Source organism: Psittacula echo, assembly GCF_963264785.1.
Source record: "Psittacula echo genome assembly, chromosome: 11".
Classification (NCBI taxonomy): domain Eukaryota; kingdom Metazoa; phylum Chordata; class Aves; order Psittaciformes; family Psittacidae; genus Psittacula; species Psittacula echo.
In genome coordinates this window covers 17,433,282-17,453,386 of record NC_137746.1, presented here as the reverse complement: position 1 = coordinate 17,453,386, position 20,105 = coordinate 17,433,282, and the positions used below count along the sequence as shown (strand labels likewise).

At 39.9% G+C, this 20,105-nt stretch overlaps 1 protein-coding gene across 1 annotated transcript in view; it reads right to left on the bottom strand.

The window, feature by feature from the left end:
* Positions 1–20,105, bottom strand: part of SLIT3 (slit guidance ligand 3) — a gene marked incomplete at its 5' end in the record, with an annotated part of 525,497 nt that overhangs the window by 466,889 nt on the left and 38,503 nt on the right. Inside the window, one exon of the mRNA XM_080626822.1 lies at positions 6,852–6,923. Within this exon, the coding sequence (XP_080482948.1) occupies positions 6,852–6,923 (72 nt within the window). The remainder of the gene's footprint in view (positions 1–6,851; positions 6,924–20,105) is intronic.

Below are 20,105 nucleotides of genomic sequence, written 5' to 3'. Positions count from 1 at the left end.
GAAAAGCCATCAGGACAACGGCACCAGTCTGCTCTAGGTGACCCTGCTTGAAGAGGTGTTGGCTGAACAAGATGACTTCCAGAGGTACATTCCAACCTGGACTGAGTTTGCATGGCAAGTGTTTGAAAGGGGTGTTGGTGTGCTACAGGGGTAGGGGTGGCTTTTGTAAGCAGCTGCTAGAAGCTTCCCTGTGTCCAACAGAGCCAATGCCACCAGCACCAAGTTGGACCTGCTGCTGGCTAAGGCTGAGCCATCAGTGACAGCGGTAGTGCCTCTGGAATAACAAGTTTAAGGGGGAAGGAGCAATTGCAGCCATAGAGGAGTGAGAACACGTGAGAGGAACAGCCCTGCAGACACGCAGGTCAGTGCAGGAAGAGGCAGGAGGTGCTCAGGTGCCAGAGCAGAGGTTCCCCTGCAGCCCCTAGTGCAGACCACGGTGAGGCAGCTGTGCCCTGCTGCCCATGGAGGTCCATGTGGAGCAGATACCCACCTGCAGTCCATGGAGGTCCATGTGGAGCAGATATCCCCTTGCTGGAGAAGCCCAGGTTCTCTTACTACCTTAAACAGTGAGCTAATCTAAAAGAGAATCTAATGGATACTTCCACTCATCTGATACTTTTGGCATCAGGTTTCAGTATCTTTGAGTTTCCAGAGCCTGGTTTGTTTTATCAAGTGACAACTAAAACAGTTCATTAAAAGTGAATAGACCCAACAAATGCTCCATGGCCATATATTCAGAGGAGGTATCAATTCTCACTGCAAGCCTTAAGTTTAGAGCACTTTAAGAGGGTTGGTTTTTTTTCAGCCACACAAAGGAACTTTGCCTTGACTACTTAGCAGCTGGCTTTCGATATGGAAGTTTCAACAACAGAACAAATATACTCTCACACATTGGTGGCATGGGGACTGTCTCTCTCTTGTTTCCAAACATACTTAATAGACCCCTAGTATATATGGCCTTCAGTGAAAATCAGACAGGCTCTGATCATTTTACATACCAGCTGTGTACATGAAGGAAACTCAAGGATCCCGGCATGCACAAAGCTGTGTCGACAAACTTTGCTGATACACTTCACAACTTGTTTCGGATATCAGAAAATAATTACCTTGGAATCAAACCCTGGGTTTATGGCTGTTAAATTGCATGGTTTGGTTTACTATACTTTCTGTGGGCATTAAATCACTTAGTTTAGGATGTATATTACCTTTTTCTTTATGGCTAGATATTAGTAAAAAACTACTTGAAACTAAACCCCCCCCCCCCCAAAAAAAAAATTCCTTTCTTGTTTCCATTCCTCAGTTTATTAAAAGTGCCTTTTCCTTGATTCAGTCCCCATTAAAAGTACCTGCAGTTTGAATTATTAGATACTTAATTATTTATCCCAGATAAAACATTTAAGAAGCTTTAAAACCTGGGAAATTAAGGCAATAGAGCAATAGCAAACAATTACACTAGAGAATCGAGGGTTCATTCACCATCCAACTTCAACTTAAAAGTCTTACCTAAACTAAAGCAAACAAAATCCTTGAGTCTCAAAGCCACTCTTTCTAGAAGAAAAGGCTCAAAACCTCATGAGAAACTCATTTTGTGGGACATTTCACATTCCAGCTAAGGTTTATTCCCCTATTTATATATATCTGCTTCTAATATCAACCAGATGTGACAATGAAGTCTAAGCAGCACTATAAAACATGCAAGGATATCTTGTAGTTCAGCATTTTGAGAGAGGCTTGGATAAGAAAGGGAAAGGCATTATAGAATCATAGAATAGTTAGGGTTGGAAAGGACCTTAAGATCATCCAGTTCCAACCCCCCTGCCATGGGCAGGGACACCTCACACTAAACCATGCCACCCAAGGCCTCATCCAACCTGGCCTTGAACACCGCCAAGGATGGAGCATTCACAACCCCCCTGGGCAACCCATTCCAGTGCCTCACCACCCTCTCAGTAAAGAATTTCTTCCTTAGATCCAATATAAACTTCCCCTGTTTAAGTTTGAACCCGTTACCCCTTGTCCTATCACTACAGTCCCTAATGAAGAGTCCCTCCCCAGCATCCTTGTAGGCCCCTTCAGATACTGGAAGGCTGCTATGAGGTCTCCCCGCAGCCTTCTCTTCTCCAGGCTGAACAGCCCCAACTTTCTCAGCCTGTCTCCATACAGGAGGTGCTCCACTCCCCTGATCATCCTCATGGCCTCCTCTGGACTTGTTCCAACAGTTCCATGTCCTTTTTATGTTGAGGACACCAGAACTGCACACAATGCTCCAAGTGAGGTCTCACGAGAGCAGAGTAGAGGGGCAGGATCACCTCCTTCGACCTGCTGGTCACGCTCCTCTTGATGCAGCCCAGGATACGGTTGCTTTCTGGGCTGCGAGCGCACACTGCAGCCGGCTCATGTTCATTTTCTCATCGACCAACACCCCCAAGTCCTTCTCTGCAGGGCTGCTCTGAATCTCTTCTCTGCCCAACCTGTAGCTGTGCCTGGGATTGCTCCGACCCAGGTGCAGGACCTTGCACTTGGCATGGTTAAACTTCATCAGGTTGGCATCAGCCCACCTCACAAGCGTGTCAAGGTCCCTCTGGATGCCATCCCTTCCCTCTGGCGTATCAACCGAACCACACAGCTTGGTGTCATCAGCAAACTTGCTGAGGGTGCACTCAATCCCCCTGTCCATGTCACCGACAAAGATGTTGAACGAGACCGGTCCCAACACCGATCCCTGAGGGACACCACTCGTTACCGGTCTCCAGCCGGACATCGAGCCATTGACCACAACTCTTTGCGTGCGGCCATCCAACCAGTTCTTTATCCACCAAGTGGTCCACCCATCAAATTGATGTCTCTCCAATTTAGAGACAAGGATGTCGTGTGGGACAGTGTCGAACGCTTTGCACAAGTCCAGGTAGATGACGTCAACTGCTCTGCCCCTGTCCATCAGTTCCGTAGCCCCATCATAGAAGGCCACCAAATTGGTCAGGCAGGATTTCCCCTTAGTGAAGCCATGCTGGCTGTCACCAACCACATCCTTGTTTTTCATGTGCCTTAGCATGCCTTCCAGGAGAATCTGCTCCAAGAGTTTGCCAGGCACAGAGGTGAGACTGACTGGTCTGTAGATCCCCGGGTCATCCATTTTCCCCTTCTTGAAAATGGGGTTATATTTCCCTTTTTCCAGTCATCGGGAACTTCACCTGACTGCCATGACTTTTCAAATACAATGGCCAGTGGCTTAGCAACTTCATTTGCCAGCTCCTTCAGGACCCGCGGATGGATTTCATCAGATCCCATGGACTTGTGTACGTTTAGGTTTTTAAGATGGTCTTGAACCAGATCCTCTCCTACAGTGGGCCTAGGGTCTTCATTCTCACAGTCCCTGCGTCCGCATTCCAAGACTTGGGTGGTGTGGTCAGAGCCTTTGCCAGTGAAGACTGAGGCAAAGAAGTCATTAAGAACCTCAGCCTTCTCCAAATCCAGGGTAGCCAGTTCTCCCGATAGCTTCCAGAGGGCGCCTACATTGTCCCTAGTCTGTCTTTTATTCGCTACATACCTATAGAATCCCTTCCTATTATCCTTAATATCCCTAGCCAAGTTCAATTCTAACTGGGCCTTAGCTTTCCTAACTTGGTCCCTAGCTTCCCGAACAACATCCCTGTATTCTTTCCAGGCTGCCTGTCCCTGCTTCCACCTTCTATAAGCCTGTTTTTTCCTTGGAATTTTCCTGAGCAGCTCCTTTTCCATCCAAGGAGGTCTCCTGGACTTCCTGCTGCACTTCCTTCTAGTTGGAAGTGATTAACTAAGGAAATAGTTATAATTTGAGAAGCATTCTTAATGAAATGTTCTAGTAATCAGAAAGACTGCACTGCGAGAAAATGCACAGTGCGCTGACAGAAACACCTTCTGGTGACAAACCAGGAAATCATCAGGCTCAGAGCAGAGCTGTTCCACACTCCGCAGACATGAAACAAGACAAGAACCCAACATCATGAAACAAGATCGTTCTGTAGCATTTCAAGCACATCATCAACAGGAAAACCTCAGTGTTCTTCACATCAATTTTCAACAGCAACTGAACTGAAGAGATTCTGCTGACCCTGAGCTACACACAAAATACTGCTCCCTCCAGTAAACTCCCAGGCAGATTTCAGCCCCTCTGACAGAACACTGAGAAAATCAACACGTTTGTTTTGCAACCTGTAACTATCCCTTAAACATCAACAGGTCTTCCCTGAAAGCCTCCAGCACACAAAATTCCTGCGTATTTAAGCACGTCAGTCACTTCATCTCCACCAAACCCAAATGCTAATGAACATGCCCAACTTTCACACTACTGCCAAATTATGAAAATTAAATTGTCACTCTTGTGTTTGGTTTTATATCTTTTACAAAATGGAGTTTGGACCTTCAATATCCGAAGTTGTAGGCTGTTCTGGTTCACTGCTGAAAGGAGCCACTGGAAGAATGACTGCTGAAATCACTTGTATTTGCAGGGTGGACAAGACTATGAGCTCTTCATTTCCATGAGTAAAACCATAATGTACATTTTGGGCATACTGCATGGCAGTATTTAGTCCTTAAAGTTTTCCATCATTTGAGCTGTAGCAAGCTTACACAGTTAAAATGCTCTATTTTCGACTTACTTATCAGGATTATAACTATTAAAAAAAGAGAATAATTGACTAATAGCTTAGTAGACCAGAATCAACAGTTTGAAAATATGACAGCAGAAATAATACATCTATACTATGGAAAATTAAAATGGAGATCAGTATTATCTACACGATTTAATGTTCATTTTAATTGACTCCTCACAAATTCCACAGAATATACATCACCCGTGTATCAGTCCCTCTGATCAACTTCTGCCTCACTTCTTTTATTCCCTGTCATCACTTTCTCAGCTATGCTTTCTTCTTGAGAGGCGAGGTCAGAGCAGGACAGGAATGAAAGCACCATGTCTCTCCATCAAAGTGCTTTGCCCAAAAAGCCAGAGGTGGACAAAGTAGAGCCACACACTGCTGGACTGAAGACAAGTCATAACGGAAGTGAGAAAGAACAACCCTCAAATCTACAAGGAGAAGGAGCAAGACAGTAACACAAAAAAATAGAAAGTAACCAACTTAAACACATACTTCTATTTTTCCTCCATGTCTAAAAAAAAAAAAGTGTGTGTATTTTTACTAGTTTGAGTAGGTAGCAAATTTCTCATTCTTATCCCATCACTGAAAACCATACAACCAAACTGCATTTAGAACCATAACAGTTCAATTTTAGCTAAGATTTATTTACTTAAAATATACACTATATTTATATAACACTTTTATCTTCAAAAGAAAAAGCAAGTTTCTACTTACAAACAGTGCTCAAGTGATCTATCTAAAGCACTACTCCACAGTAAGCAAGGCTTTGAATGAATGTCAGAGAATAAAGACAAATGTTTCGACAGCATCCATTGGGAAGCATTACAGATTACAGCATTCATATTAATCATTCTAATTTATGTAATTTTATTATAATCTTTACAGTCTAAAAGCAAAATTATTACCCTTGCTGTTAAGGACTATAATATATCATGATTACACGATCTACTCAAAAGTACATACTCTGCTATTGAAAAGCCTCAATTACTTTCACGTAGTTTCTTTGCGCAAGGTTCCTCACAACAGACGCACACAGGTTATCAAACACACGACTTTCCCTCAAACCCACAAATTACAACAAAGTTACTACCAGCCTAATGATAGACATGTTCAACATCACCATTCAGAGAAAGTTTCAACATGTTAAAGTGGAATTTGCGTAAATGGATACAAGTAAACTCCATAATTTTTCTTTTTCTTAAAGCATCACTGTTTCCTTAGACAATCCAGCTACATGAAGCAACTCTTCTATGAAATAAATACAACTGGCATCTTTCTGAGACCAGATAAGGGCATCTGCAAGTAAGTACCAGCTCATGCTTCATACTCAAGAGGAGTTTCAAGATACATAATGTCAAAAACATGCAAAAAACATGAGGAAACACAACCAAACCCCTCACAGCCCTAGCAAAACCATGGAGCAAATGTTTTCTAGTGCATCTAAAAGCTATGACCAAGCTTGCAAGATTAAGTCTGTAAGCTTTTCAAGCAGTTTTCAAGACTACAGGACAGCTACAGTTCGTAAGTATTTATATATTTTTTCATCTCCAAGAGTGTTGTTCACTTACTTGTACAGTTATTCATGAGCAAGCTTGGACAACAACAAAGCTCATTACAGAAACTCTCCAAAACTGTATCAACGTCACTCACAACAATGTTCAATTTGTCTGCTTTTAAAACATCCACAAAGAGCCTTTTTTAAAATAGCTGATTGCAAAAGTAACCTTCACCATCACCGTATGTTCTGTATTTCCACAGGAAGACAAATTTACAGGACTGCCTAAATGGTTTGTTTGGTTGCATATAGAGGTATTAATTAAAGTTGTAACAACCTGTATTATGTCAACATGTGACTTTCTAAATAAGACTATGCAACCTCTCTTTGTGGACATGTAGACTATACTGGATATGAGAAGTTGACACATTTCATGGTCTCTATACCTCTACATAGAGAGTTAAAGATAATTCACCTTGAAGTCATCATGGTGAATATACAGGGAACACAAAAATTCGTGGTTTCTCATCCCTCTGATATTTATGCTGTACTGAATTACAACTACACACATGCAAACATAACACATCATTTCAAGAGCCTTTACTATTTAGCAGTTCTAATATCACGAAGATTAAACCTCTCACCACAGTCAAAATACAAATGTGCAGATCTGTAAAATAAGGAACATACAATAGCAACATAGATCAGGTTGTACTTACAATCTAGTTAACTTCTGTGTGTTCTGAAAAAGCAGCTCTGGAAGAACTTGCAATTTATTCTTGTTCAGACGCCTAAAACAGTTATAAGAAGAATAAAAAATAATTAGATTATCTTCCAATTTAAGAAGCTTATTCTATTATGCATAAACACATGAAGCTTCCATTACAGTAAACCTCACGGTACGAGCTCAGCACAGAACGTGTTGTGTACATTATTCCCACACGAGCCAAACGGATCCTGCCATCTGTAGACCACCTGTCTACGTTCTTGAGGTAGGGAGTCAAGTGACAGTGACCACAAAGTTGGAATATTTTAACAGGGATGAGTACACAAATCACTTATTTCATTTTCCTCTAGATGCCTACTAGCTGTGAATCATATGGCCCCGATCGACAGCTTCCACTGCTCTGAAGGCCAGTTACGAAGGAGCTATCTGGAGTTGCTGTCTCCTTCTAAAGATCTAGGTTCATTAAATGAAGTCACTTGACCAACTGAGATTATTTTCACATTAGCTACAAGATACACACAAGAAGAGTTCTTATTTTAAAGACTTTTTTAAAAAACTCCACCTTGAAAATACCGGCACACAGGTAGCAGAACAACTATATGGTGATTTGGAATAGAATCTGAAAGATTCTTCCAGCAACATGTCAGTGAACATTTAGAGCTTAATGTTTATACCTTAGCCCATTTTATTCACTCACTGTGAAAAGTTTTATACTGATGACCACAACTTTTGAATTTTAAGAAATCAACTGGTACAAGTTACTCCAGCCTAGTAGCTATAAAAAGCATACGCTTCCTCTCCTTCATAAAATGTATGACAGCCCTGCACAATCTAAAAGGACTTCTGCTGCTAAGAAACAATCTTTTTCTACAAGCCTTTTTCTGTTGTCTAATAGCAAAAAGTCACTTGCTTTCACAGACCTAATGAATGTTATTTACTTAATGAAGCTGACAAACTAATTCCTTAGAACTCCACTGTTGTAAATAAGAAGCCAACCTCTTGCATACATTCATACCTAAGCCTGTATTTATGCCTCCTTTGTGCCCAATCTACCTTAAAAGTTAACTTTAGTAACAGATTTTTGGCAAATTTTTGATCATGGAAGACACCAGGAACTTTTAGAAACCTGCTGATACTTATGATACAATGTCTGCTTTCCAGTTTTCTTCCACATTGAGTAATTTCACTATCACAATTCAAGAATTTTTGGAATTGAAAAACCTTCCTCAGATCAAACTAATGTTGTGGGGTTTTCATATGGCAGAGTTTTCATATGGCCACCATATGAACATGTCCTGCAAGACAAAGGGGTGATGGAAAAAAAAGCAATATAAACTTCTCTTTCTGACACCTAGAACAGATCAAAGGATGCTTTGCAAGCTTGCTCACAGAGCCTACACGACACGTGGCACGTGCTGCACGCGAACTTAAGCAGATCCAAAACCCACTTATTTCACAGTTTCTGAGATACACGAAGAAACCAATAAAGGAAACACTAAGCAAGAACATAGGAGATACTAAGCACTGGTTCACATTTGGAAAAGTATATGGGAAGATTTTAAACTGGATTCCCTTACCCATGTGAAATTTCACACTTTTATACCTAATTAATCTTGTTTAGCTTAAATTTGATAGTAAAGTGTTCCTGAATCCTCATCAAATTCAGGTTTTCAGCTAAGCATGTTTACATTCTAGAAAGGGACAAGAGGATGAAATACAACAAAAATAATTACACCCCTCAATTCTGTCCTCTTTCAGCAAGACTCCCACTAGTTCTTAAGAAACACTAAACTTGTTCAACTTCTTCGTTGGTCAGAAGGAAAAAGTGAAATACATCTATTCCACACAGTTGTCTAATGTTTATTACTGATTGTCATCTCCTCTCTCACAGTGTACATGTAAATATGCACTGTCATTCCAAAATCATCTGACTTATCTCAAAGCAACATCCAAGAGTATTCTCATCTCTACTTGCAAGGATTGCACAAATGCTGAGTTTATGCTTATTGCTCTAAGCCACTGAAATAAGCAAAATCAGGTTAAGTTTCTAGAATAGGAAGTTCCACCAACATGCAAACAAGAAAATGTACGTAGTAACAAAAAACATATTTTCAAGGTTAGGAAGTTTGCAACCTGAGAAGTCACCATTTTGCAGTGACACAAACTTCTTAGAAAATAAAAAGCTAACATCAATTTTTTTCCCTTAACTTACTATCAAATTAATCCAGAAGATCAATGTTTTAAATCATTATTACCTATTATTTGCATGTGCTAACACTGCCCTACCTGTCATGCATAAAGGACCAAGTTCCCAGTTGCCCTTTTAAATTGCCCTAAGCATTTTAAGATCTCATTCTGACATCACTTGAGTACTGATGTTCTTTCAAACACCACATGAAATGAAGTCCACACAAGGATGCTTTTGAAAAGCTCATACACAACCCACCCAGGACTTGTAGCACACTACACCTTAAAACTGCCTGTCCTCTTCTCCCATGTTAAACAACCCACCCATCATGCAATCAGCATGTGTGCATGCACACATGTGCACACACAGCACCAAAACACCACCACCCTAGCACTGAGCTACACACAGAGGAAGGAATCTGGGGCACTGAGCCAGACAAGATCTGGTCCAGGTTATTTGACCTGGGACTGCTGGATGTGAATGCAGCTGTTCAGTGTCTGCAGTGGTTTGAACTGGATGTTTTACAGCTAATAAGACCTGCAAAGTATTCCGGGAATTCGGAGCGCTGGGCAGAATGATGCATAATCATTTAATGCCACAGAACAGATGAGTTCCAGTGCTGGATCCCAAGCAGCTCTGGACCTGCACAGCATGGAGTCCAGACTAATAAAATCTCCTGGAAGCTGAAGAACTGTGCAGAGAGGCTTTCCAGGAGTCATATCAACTCTGGCAATACCTGCCTTGAGTCAAGCTTATTAAGTCTGATTAGACAAATGCTGACTGTAAGGTCAACAATCCCCATAACACTGCAATTCTCTCCATCTGCCAGCTTATTTTAACCACAACTATGAAGAAATAGAACTTTATACATTCTGTTCGTTAGTCTTCTCCTCAAGTCCCTGTGACCCATAAAACCTTAGCAAGCACCAGAAGAGTTCTGAAGATGTAAGCAATGGTGTTCCAGGAGTCCATATGTCACCTCCAAGGCTTCCATGTACGACCACCACACTATCACAGCATCCTCTTGCTAGGTTCAAATGTATATTCACCTATGCTTCTGTTGGAAGATGTTTAGGAAGCTGGAAATGGTAAAGGCTAAAAACCTGTATTTCTGTATGCAGGGATTCACTACAGCAGTGAACTACTGTTTCTTCTGAAATTATTATAAATCATTGACACACTTTAAGTAACTAAGATTGTTTAGTAAATTGAAAATTTCGGCCTAGGGTATAAACTTATTTAGTTTAATTATGCTGGGATAGAATATGGTTTCATTCTCTTACAATCTCTCATATAGAACCAAGCACATAAGAGGTTCAAGTCTTCTAATCACCTTAGACAGGAATGCAGAGTAGGAGCACTTCCACAGAATGTTGAACATTATTATATATAAATATTCATAACACTAGACATATATATGCAAAATATCTCTACCCACCATAATAGTATGAATGATAGCTTTATGTAACAGAGCTTCAGACTTACAAGATGTACCCATGAGTTTTTAATGAGAGTAACTCCTTCTTTCAACACTGCAGGCAGCAAGACATGTCAGCGTTATTTTGCAAGATATATAGCTCAGGTAACTTGTTGACTAATATAGACTAATTTGTTGACTAACATGGGTATTGCATGACATTATTTTCAAGGAAAATATAAATAGACATTAAAAAAGAAGAAATACTAGGCAACACCTCAAAAGGATCTTAATCATACTGTTCAGAGAAAGATGACAATGATGATCAGAGTTACAGAGCAACTTTCATATTGGAACAGCTTAGTAGACTTCCCACAAGGAAAACAGCTGAGAGAGAATACGCTGAAGGTCTGTATGACTATGAAGCAAGGGAAGGTGATAAGAAACAGTTGTTCTCATCTTTTGCAACACAAGAGAAAGCTTGGAACTATCAAATGAGAAAACTTGGAAGTATCAAACGGTGGTGGTGGTAGCTTCAAAAAACAAACGGAATTAATTTTCCCACACAACATACTGTTCAATTGTGTACCGATTGCATACCATTGGTTACTAGCTTGTGAGGGTAAAGAAGACAAAGAATTAAGAACATTAAGTAATATTAATTAAAAAGGCCCAGTTAATGATTCAAGTGATCTCTGCCATGATATAATTTATATATTTGCTTTCTCTTCATTTGCTCTTCTTTAATGAGTTTCAACTGGAGACGTAGTACTGGCCTACTCATATTTTCGGTCTGAGCTCACATGGCCATTATCTTCTGGCTTTTGGTACCTGTTTCTTTTTTTTCCCATGTTGAGTTCATCAGAAAAGAATTTAAACTCAGTACTAAAAAAATTAATTCATACTAAACAATAGAAATTGAGATTTTAAGCCTCTATTCAAAGCATTTCTGGAAAGCCTCTTTAAACTATGAAGCTTGCCTGCTGCAAAAATTCAGCGTGCTCCCAAAAGAAGGCTTAAAATGACCATCATTAGTCATTGAAGATCAGGGAGCAAAGAAAAAGATTCCTAATTACAGTGACAACTAAAAACAGGTATATGTGTGTATAGGCATATGTATGCATATCTATGTATCTATGCATACATCTCTATGAAGATAGCTTTCTTCTCATTTTATTTCAGCCAAAGCCCTTGTGTCCCAACTCTGACACTCTCACATACCCCCAAGCAAGCTGCTTTTCTCCTCCTAGTTATATTTGATGCTGACTTTAATCTCTTATTAAATACATAAATACCTATACCTCACAGCTGCATCATGTTACAAACTGCATTTTCTTGCTTTTTGATTCAGATGACGTAAAACACAGATTTATAGAATTTGTGACCTTTCAAAGTCACACATATACATGCAACATTGTCCTCCAGTCTATTACTGTTTTCCTTAGAACAGCCACATACAGCACCAAACACACTGCTTCAGCACAGGACAAACACTCTCTCTCACCTCCCAAAAACATTTTGCTCATATATATATATAAATATATATATAACAAGTGCCAGTTTCTCCCCTTTCTCCCTCATCCTACTGCCCATTTGGGGATTCTATGTCCTGAAGTAAAAGGGATAGAGGGAAACAACCTCAATGTCAATCACAGACTATCAAGGGCCCTTACAAAAACAATGAAGGAGTTATTAACTGTGAAATTCCTACCTTCCTGGCTCCAACCAGGCTAATAATATTTCTTCCTCTGTCTGAAGCTGGGATAGGAGAGAAACTTAACTATTGAGATTCCCTTGACTATTAAAAAAACAAGGACAAAACAAGCACTGGATCTTCGAAACACAATGCTATCAGCCTAGAGGTAGACCGAAGATGTTTGTCAGGACCTTTCCATGAAATAAATGGAGGAGAAGACCTACACTTTACAAGGGTTATTTTTACCTTTATTTAATTTTTGGTTTATTCCTTTTCTTAGCTTCTGGAGAAGGAAAAAACCTCATCTTTTTATAGGAAAATGCTCAAGTTACTTTCAAGCCAGAGGGCCTGTTTCCCTGGAGGGGGAAAACTTTCTTTGGGGTACTGACTTCAGCTGCATCCCTCATGTTTACACCACTGGAAGGGTCACATCCCATTTGGATACTGCTGCCTTATGGAGTTCCACTCACAAGAAGAGAAAACACGAGATAAATCTAATCTATATCAAAGGCCTGATCCGTATAGATGGAAAATAACACGATGCATATGGAAGCACAAGTGTAACATAGAAAGAAGTCAGCCAGCATCTTCCCAGGGTTTTATGCTTTCAACCACAGGACACAGTTTGTGTTACGGTAAAATGACTTTTCTTTTTCTTTGACATTTCACCTGTTGATACACTGATGTTGACACACAGATGTTGATACACTGGCTATGACAGAAACTGTCAGTTTTATTATTGGCTCTTTGATTATAACAATTATCTAGATTTAACCACATGAATGTGTGTGATACTCACCGGCCTCCAAATTCTGTGTCTGCTTTTCTACTGAGCAGCAACAGCTTTACTACCAAACCACAGTACTGCATATTTGTCATTAAATAAGTAGCACTCTGTTCCTTTCCACACAAGCTCAGCAACTTTCAAGTATGATTTAACATCTATATTTGCATTGCTACTCATTATACAGCTCATTCTCCAACAGAAAATCAAAATAACAGTGCTTTTGAATTTTTTTTAAATGGGTGGCTTATAAGGGAGCACCCCTGGTACTCCAGCCTTTAATATCCAGAAATTATCCAAGTAATCTTGGGTTCACTCCCCAATTTGGTCATTTGTTTTATTTCACACTCCAAACATCTGGGTCTTATTTGGGGCAATAAACAAGCTAGCTTGTTCTCCTTTGTTATTAAGAGCTCTGTGGCATTGTCCTTGGAGAACAGCCTCAGGGAACATGATGCAGTTGAAGTTGTTTCTAAGAGCTACTTTAAGGGAGAAGTGGTTCCATCACAAGCTTGGGCATAACGAAGAAGCAATAAAAATGAAATAATGCATAACAGGAGACTCAGACAGAAAGTCAGGAGTTACTGAACAGAGTTACTAAGTTTCCTCCTTTAAACAGCACTGACTTGGGAAGCAGTAAAGCAGGGGACCAGCCCATTTCAGTCAATGGTTTCACCAGAGAATCCTATTAAGCATCAAGAAATATGTTGTGGTCACTAATGGAACTTCTTCCTTTGCTTTGTATCACTTCCTTTTCATAAGGGAAAACAGCCAAGATACAGCACCCATTAAAAAAAAGTCAACCTTGTTCATTCCTGTCAGCACCTCTTTATATTACTACACCAGGAAATAAAACCGGACGATACATAATAGAATTTCAATGAGGCTGCTATGAGGAAGCCCAGGACAACCATATTACAGGATTATGGTGGGGAGTAAATGAACTTCTTTATTTACGTGACATGTTAGTACAGAGGCTTTTCCAAAAACTGCCAGAGATCCCGCTGTATGTCGCTAAGGGAGTGTTTTCTGAAGGAAAACTGTTTACAAGAGTTACAACTTTGAGACCCCTATTACAAACCCAGCAGACTGGGTGGTCCTGGTTCCCATTCTCAAAGCTGTCAGAAGTAATAACCCTTATTAGTGACTTTTCATTAGGCTGAAATAGATTAGCTCCCCTCTACCAGAAGCAAGCTTACACGTCTTTGCACAAAACCGCAGCATACAAACTGGTAGCTCTACATCACTTCAGTTTCAATATCAGAATCCTTCCTTTGGTTGTTTTATTTTAGGATCTCTTAACATAAAATGGGACATTAAGATGGAACATGGAGCCAGTACATCACAGATGTCCCCTGGCCAGGAACAAATTAGTAACATAAACTAAATATGAGGAACAGGTTTAAACTTCAACCAAAGCCAACACGAAGAAACAAAAAAGGTGTAATAACATTTGCATATGCATTAAATATTGAGATCAACACCCTGAGTCATACAGAAATGGACAGAAATGTTAGTACCAACTTCAGTGAAGAAGGGAATAGAGAATCTTAAGTACCAGAGAGTGTTTATTAACGACATCAACAGCAAGAAAAACCTGTAAATCCAGAAGCAGCAGGCAAAAGTACATGGGCAATCTCTTAACTCAGTAGCGTATTTATAAAACCAGCTACATTCATGCAGGATGGGAAGTTACAGCTGCCCTTATCAGCCTTTCATGAAAGAATTTACAATTTCTGTTAATTATCATTTAAATAAATCCACAAAAATTGATCAGTAAACCCTCAGAGATGCTCTCTGCAGCTGTTTCTCAGCTTTTGGAGTGCTTTTAGTAAGTTCTGTGGTTTCAAATAGTAATAATAAAAAAATGGATTTACACAGAATCTTCCATTTTTTACATCTTCAAAACCCTAACACAGAAAAAACGTAGTTACTTTCTCATTATTCCTCAACAGACTACATGAATACAACAGGAATTTACTGAAGGAATATAAAGAAACTATTGCAGCATCCCTCAGTGTACACCATTTTTAGTACCTCATCAATTTTTGTAAAGGCAGTAAGAGTAAACCATGGTTAGACCATTTGCTGACACCAGAGAGTAAACTCTCTAGGTCAGGGCTGAAACCCTGTAAAGAAAGCAGAGTGAGTTTTAGCGCGCGTATCTCCAAGCTATGCTGCCCCAGCTGATAAGTCTTAGAAGTTGATATTAATCTAACCATTTCCAGAAGTCAGAAATAGCTGTGAATAATCAGGCAGAAAACTTGCAAGTAGGACTGTTACTGCAATGTCTACCAGAAGCAATAGCAGACTGTCCCTGTTTGATCCGCTCTAATGACTCGATACCAGCCTGGCTCACCGCGGTCTCCATATATAGTAAAGAATGCTCCTGTGGCACGTCACTCCTGCCTCGCTGGGGCCATGTGCCAAGCAGCACTGTTAAAAAGGAAGACTAGCAGAATCATCTCCTGCCCGAAATCAAACTCGATGTTTCACAGAGGAACCATCCTCCAAAGCCAGCAGAATGAATATAAGGGAATAATGAAGTGGAGCTAAGAGCAATCTATACACTTGACTTAAGCCTGAGAATGAAACGCAGCTCTTGTGACTGCTTCATCACAAGCCAGTGCGAATCACCTATCGCAACTCATTCAAAGGACACTTGCTCATTAGGAAGGGGTAACCAGCCACAAAAAATCCACTGTCATTAATGAAGCTCTTATCTAAAAATTGAGCACACTCAGTTTCCCTGATAATGGCTTTTGATCCAATTCCACTTTCCCAGCAAGTTATCAAGTGCTTCAAACCTAGCAGTTTCCATTTCTCTTGTGCATTACACCTATCCCTCTCAGAATTATCCACGACAAAAATTGCAATGTACATCTAATATACATAACATTGGCATGAACCCTAGAATCCTCCTGTCTTCCTGTGATCCTCACCATAACACCTCAAGACAAAGATCTAGAGAAAAGATCATCTCCAAGCAACTGAGAACACGATTCTAACATAAGGTGAACTATAAACCAACATGAATTAGTTTGTTCTGTTCTATACGAAAGGCTGCAGCTTCTGGTGTGTTCAATGGACACAGTTAAAATGGACTTATGCCAGAGGAAAAACAAGACCAATACTGCACTGGTCTGACAGAAAGCCTTCAAGACCTGGATATTCATACATTCCCAAGAATAAAAATATGTTAAGCAAAGCACTCCAAATTCATTATCATTTCACAAAGGAACAGGATGATTTAAGGATTGCTGTGCTTGACACCATGAAATTCAGCCAATAACACAGTTCTTCTGAGATGGCAAGAAGTATAATCCTCCTAATATGAGGAAGCTCAGAGAAACAAAACCCTTTTGATAAAGTTATTTAAGCTAAACAAAGTTCAACCAAATTATTCCAGACCGGTGACGCAGCAGTCCTTACCCAACAGTTACACAGACTTTGAATTATTTCCTACAGATCCTGGAGAAATGTCTGCTAAATCCTTTAAGTGTTTTGCTTAAGCAAATAACTCCCATAAATCTTCACCAAGTATAAAAAGCTGCTAAAATCAAACAAGCAAGCCACAGAAAAGAATAATGTTTAGAACTCTGAAGGAATATTCAATGCTGATCAGCTCTTCCAACTGAGTTATGGTTACATTGTAGTGGAAGTGTCATTATTCCATCTGCTTTGTAATCATCGCTTTCAGAAGCTGAAGAATCCTGTGGTTATAGAACCTCTTGTCTACATAAATGAGACCCAAATTTGTTTTTCCATGAGTTCTTACAGGTCAGTGACCTACTATGAAAATGTTTTTGATGAAATCAAGCTCGTTTATTTTCATGTTGTTAAAACAAACCTTTTTGTTTTGTAGCCCTGGTCAGAGGTACTAATGCAAACCAAAACCAATTCACTGAAGCATGCATCCTGCTTTCTTGCTAGCTGCCCTTTGCCTGCCTTGCACTTTTCCTGTGTTTGGATTCCTCCTGTGCAGAGCTATTGACAGAGCTGCTAATGGCTTCCTTCACAAAAGAGGGGCCAATTTATTTTTTTTAATGTGTACAAAAGAAAGAAAAGCTTCACTCTTGCATCAGCAATAACAAGAAAACTGGGGCCGACCAGCAGTGGCTGAGTAATATGTAACTATATAATTATGTGCTACAGACAGACATAGTAACTATGAAATCTGAGGATATTAGTGCCCTCCAGGAGTCCGCAGTACATAAACACAGTTATCTGGAAGTGCCATTTTCCCAAATGTGTATACCCAATTAGAAGATAGAACCACTACACATCTACACATCTCCAAAGAATCATTGGAAGTGGTTTCTCACAACTACTTTATTCACCAAATAGTCCCCAAATGGTAAGAAAGTGACAGCTGCTACATCATTTAAGAATATATTCCAACAACAGTCCCATAAAAATAAACATATGAAGAAATATCGCTCTTGTTTACTTGACTTAAGGACAAGAGAAAGCAGGAGGGATTCATCCTTGCACTAGTTTATCACTGCAACAGGCTAAATCAAGGTGGTCCAGCAGAAACAAAGCAGCAGGTAGTTCAGGGCACTCAGACCATCATCTGATCAAGGCATATCCTTGTTCCTTTTACCTATTCTTTCTATTTTCTCACCAGATTGTGTGCACAAGATGTAGCTCATGCAAGGTATTTAGCAGCAGTAGAAGGCAAGAATGAAATTTCTACTCTGTAAGTATGTTTGTGCCACTCACATCAACTACAGCTGCATATAAAGTGTCTCTCCAATGAGCAAGGACACAGACATTGTCAAACGTACTGTTGATAGATACAGAGCAACTTTTGCCAAGTTGACCATTGATTTCTTTCCTGAATTAACCCACAACTACTTTTTCAGCCCTGAAATTTCAATCATAGCAATCAAAGAATTCAGTGGCAAACCAACAGTTTGCCATGTTAATAGGGTAACAGAAAGGGACAAGGCAGTTTCTACTGTTTTCTCAAACTATCCTAAGAAATAGAAACCATTTCCAAGCATATAACCTGTATGAGCATCAAACAACGGCTCATCTGTGTACAAAGACAATTACACAAAAGCTCAAGTTATATGCTCTGAAATCAGGAAAATAGCCAACATCGAGACCCAAATTGCAGATGCCTCTCATCTGCGGCCAAGCTATCATGAGAGCACATTACAGGCCTAAGCACTGTTGTTTCCAAGCACGCAGTGCCCACACGATGTCCAAAGTTTGCCTCCAAAAAAGCCCCAGTATTTTTTTTTCTGTTTAAGCTTTTCCTTACTCTTCTAGAAGAGCCATGTTTCCATATTTTGCCTTTCTGGAAAATAGTGTAAATGTTTCATTTCAAAGCCATAGTGATAGCTCAGCCCTGTGATACATCATTTGAAGTTCAACCAGTGAGTTCTTATGAATATCTACGGACAAAGCTGTGGCCACAGTCATTTTGAACATGCATTGTCCTGTCTTGCACTGGGGCAGGACATCTTTTCAGAGCTGCAAGAAGTGGCACTGACATCTGAAGTAGCCAACAGGTAGTTGTTTAAGTGCTGTAATGGACCAGGACCATGGCAATGAACACCACACACTGCTGGACTACTAACTGTAACAGTTCACAGCAAAAGATTCTGAAGGAAAGACTAAAACTGGAAGTTGCACTACATATGAAATGAACAAAATTCAAAAGGAAATTAATGCATTTTGGACTTCCAAAAAAATTTAAGATTATCTTAAAGCTTTAAGTACACTTCATTTTGAGATGTGTATTTTACTGCTCACTACATATGAAGGTGATTTATCATTACTGGACAGTATCATTCTACTGCAGCCAAAATAAAGTAACATTTTCCTGATAAATTAATATCAATAATAGAACACATTATTCACTATCTGAACTGCACATCTGCATGAAACAGGCTATACTGGAGTATTTTCTTCAGATCTTAACTGTTGTGAGAATCTTGACTCTATATGGAAATGTATGTACTGGAGATCTTACAACATTCCTTTCCAATCAGAACAACTTTTTGGACTAAGAGTTGTAAATGTCCCTTCCCCCACCACAATTTTATATGGACTCTGTATCTGAATTGTGGGAACAGCAGAGATATAAAACCTTTCCTCACCATATCTGCTATGTCCTTTACACAAATGACCAACTTTCCTCTGAAGTACTGGCAGTTAAGTAGTAGAAGAAAAATACATTTCAGTGAAATCTTCCAGAGTAGCCAGTGTGCAGTAGAGAGAGAGCAGTGAAGTACGTGAGCCATGCCTTGGGAACATTGCTTTTTGCTGTTTGAGCCAAGAGCAGCACATAAAGCGGAATCAAAAGCAATATAAAACTAATGAGCTTCCTTCTTTCCTTCCAAGAATTAATAAAGGTGAGCCGACAGATTGAGCCAAGATGTGCCTCGATAAGACACAACATTTGCACTCCTCCCCAGTGATTTACTCAAGTGTACTATTCACACTCAAACCATCAATATCTCTTACTATTTTATTTGCAGACACACACACACTCATACACACCAAGAACTACCATGTACTTGCTATTAGTTTTGTTCTGTGTGATTCTCAATGTAAACTGAGATATTGACTGTACAACTAAGCAATTCACCATTTCTATCCTGTATAGCAGTTGCCATCATACCTCCTGAATAAATCTTGTAGCTATTTATCTTTGCATTACCATTCACATTTCTCAGGGAAGCTACTGACTTTGCCTGGGATTTTTTTTTAAGCAAGTCTTACAGGAAACAGGGATTTGTTACTGCTGACCTGACGGCACTCCTTTCCAGTCAGATATCCAGCATGAGCTTCCTAGCAGGGTGAAGGTCACCTGAAGTCCATGAAACATGTCTGCTCTAGACATGAAAAAGCAGCAGAGCTTTCTGCAGTCTCAGGCCTCTCCATGAAAAGCACAGGATATCCCTAGTACCTGAATTGTAGGCAGATAGTTCAGTACAAGGAGAGTAAGATTTGGAAAAGATGATAAGCAGCTTAGTTTCTTGCAACAGATGAAACATCAGAAAACATCCAGTACTGGAACTGATTTCTAGCCCACCTAGATCAGCATCCTGTTTCCAGCAGTGCCAATATGCAGGTGCATACAGAACCATAAGCACAGGACACATAAGCACAGCTTTGTTAGCTTGCAGCCTCTCTCAGATAGTC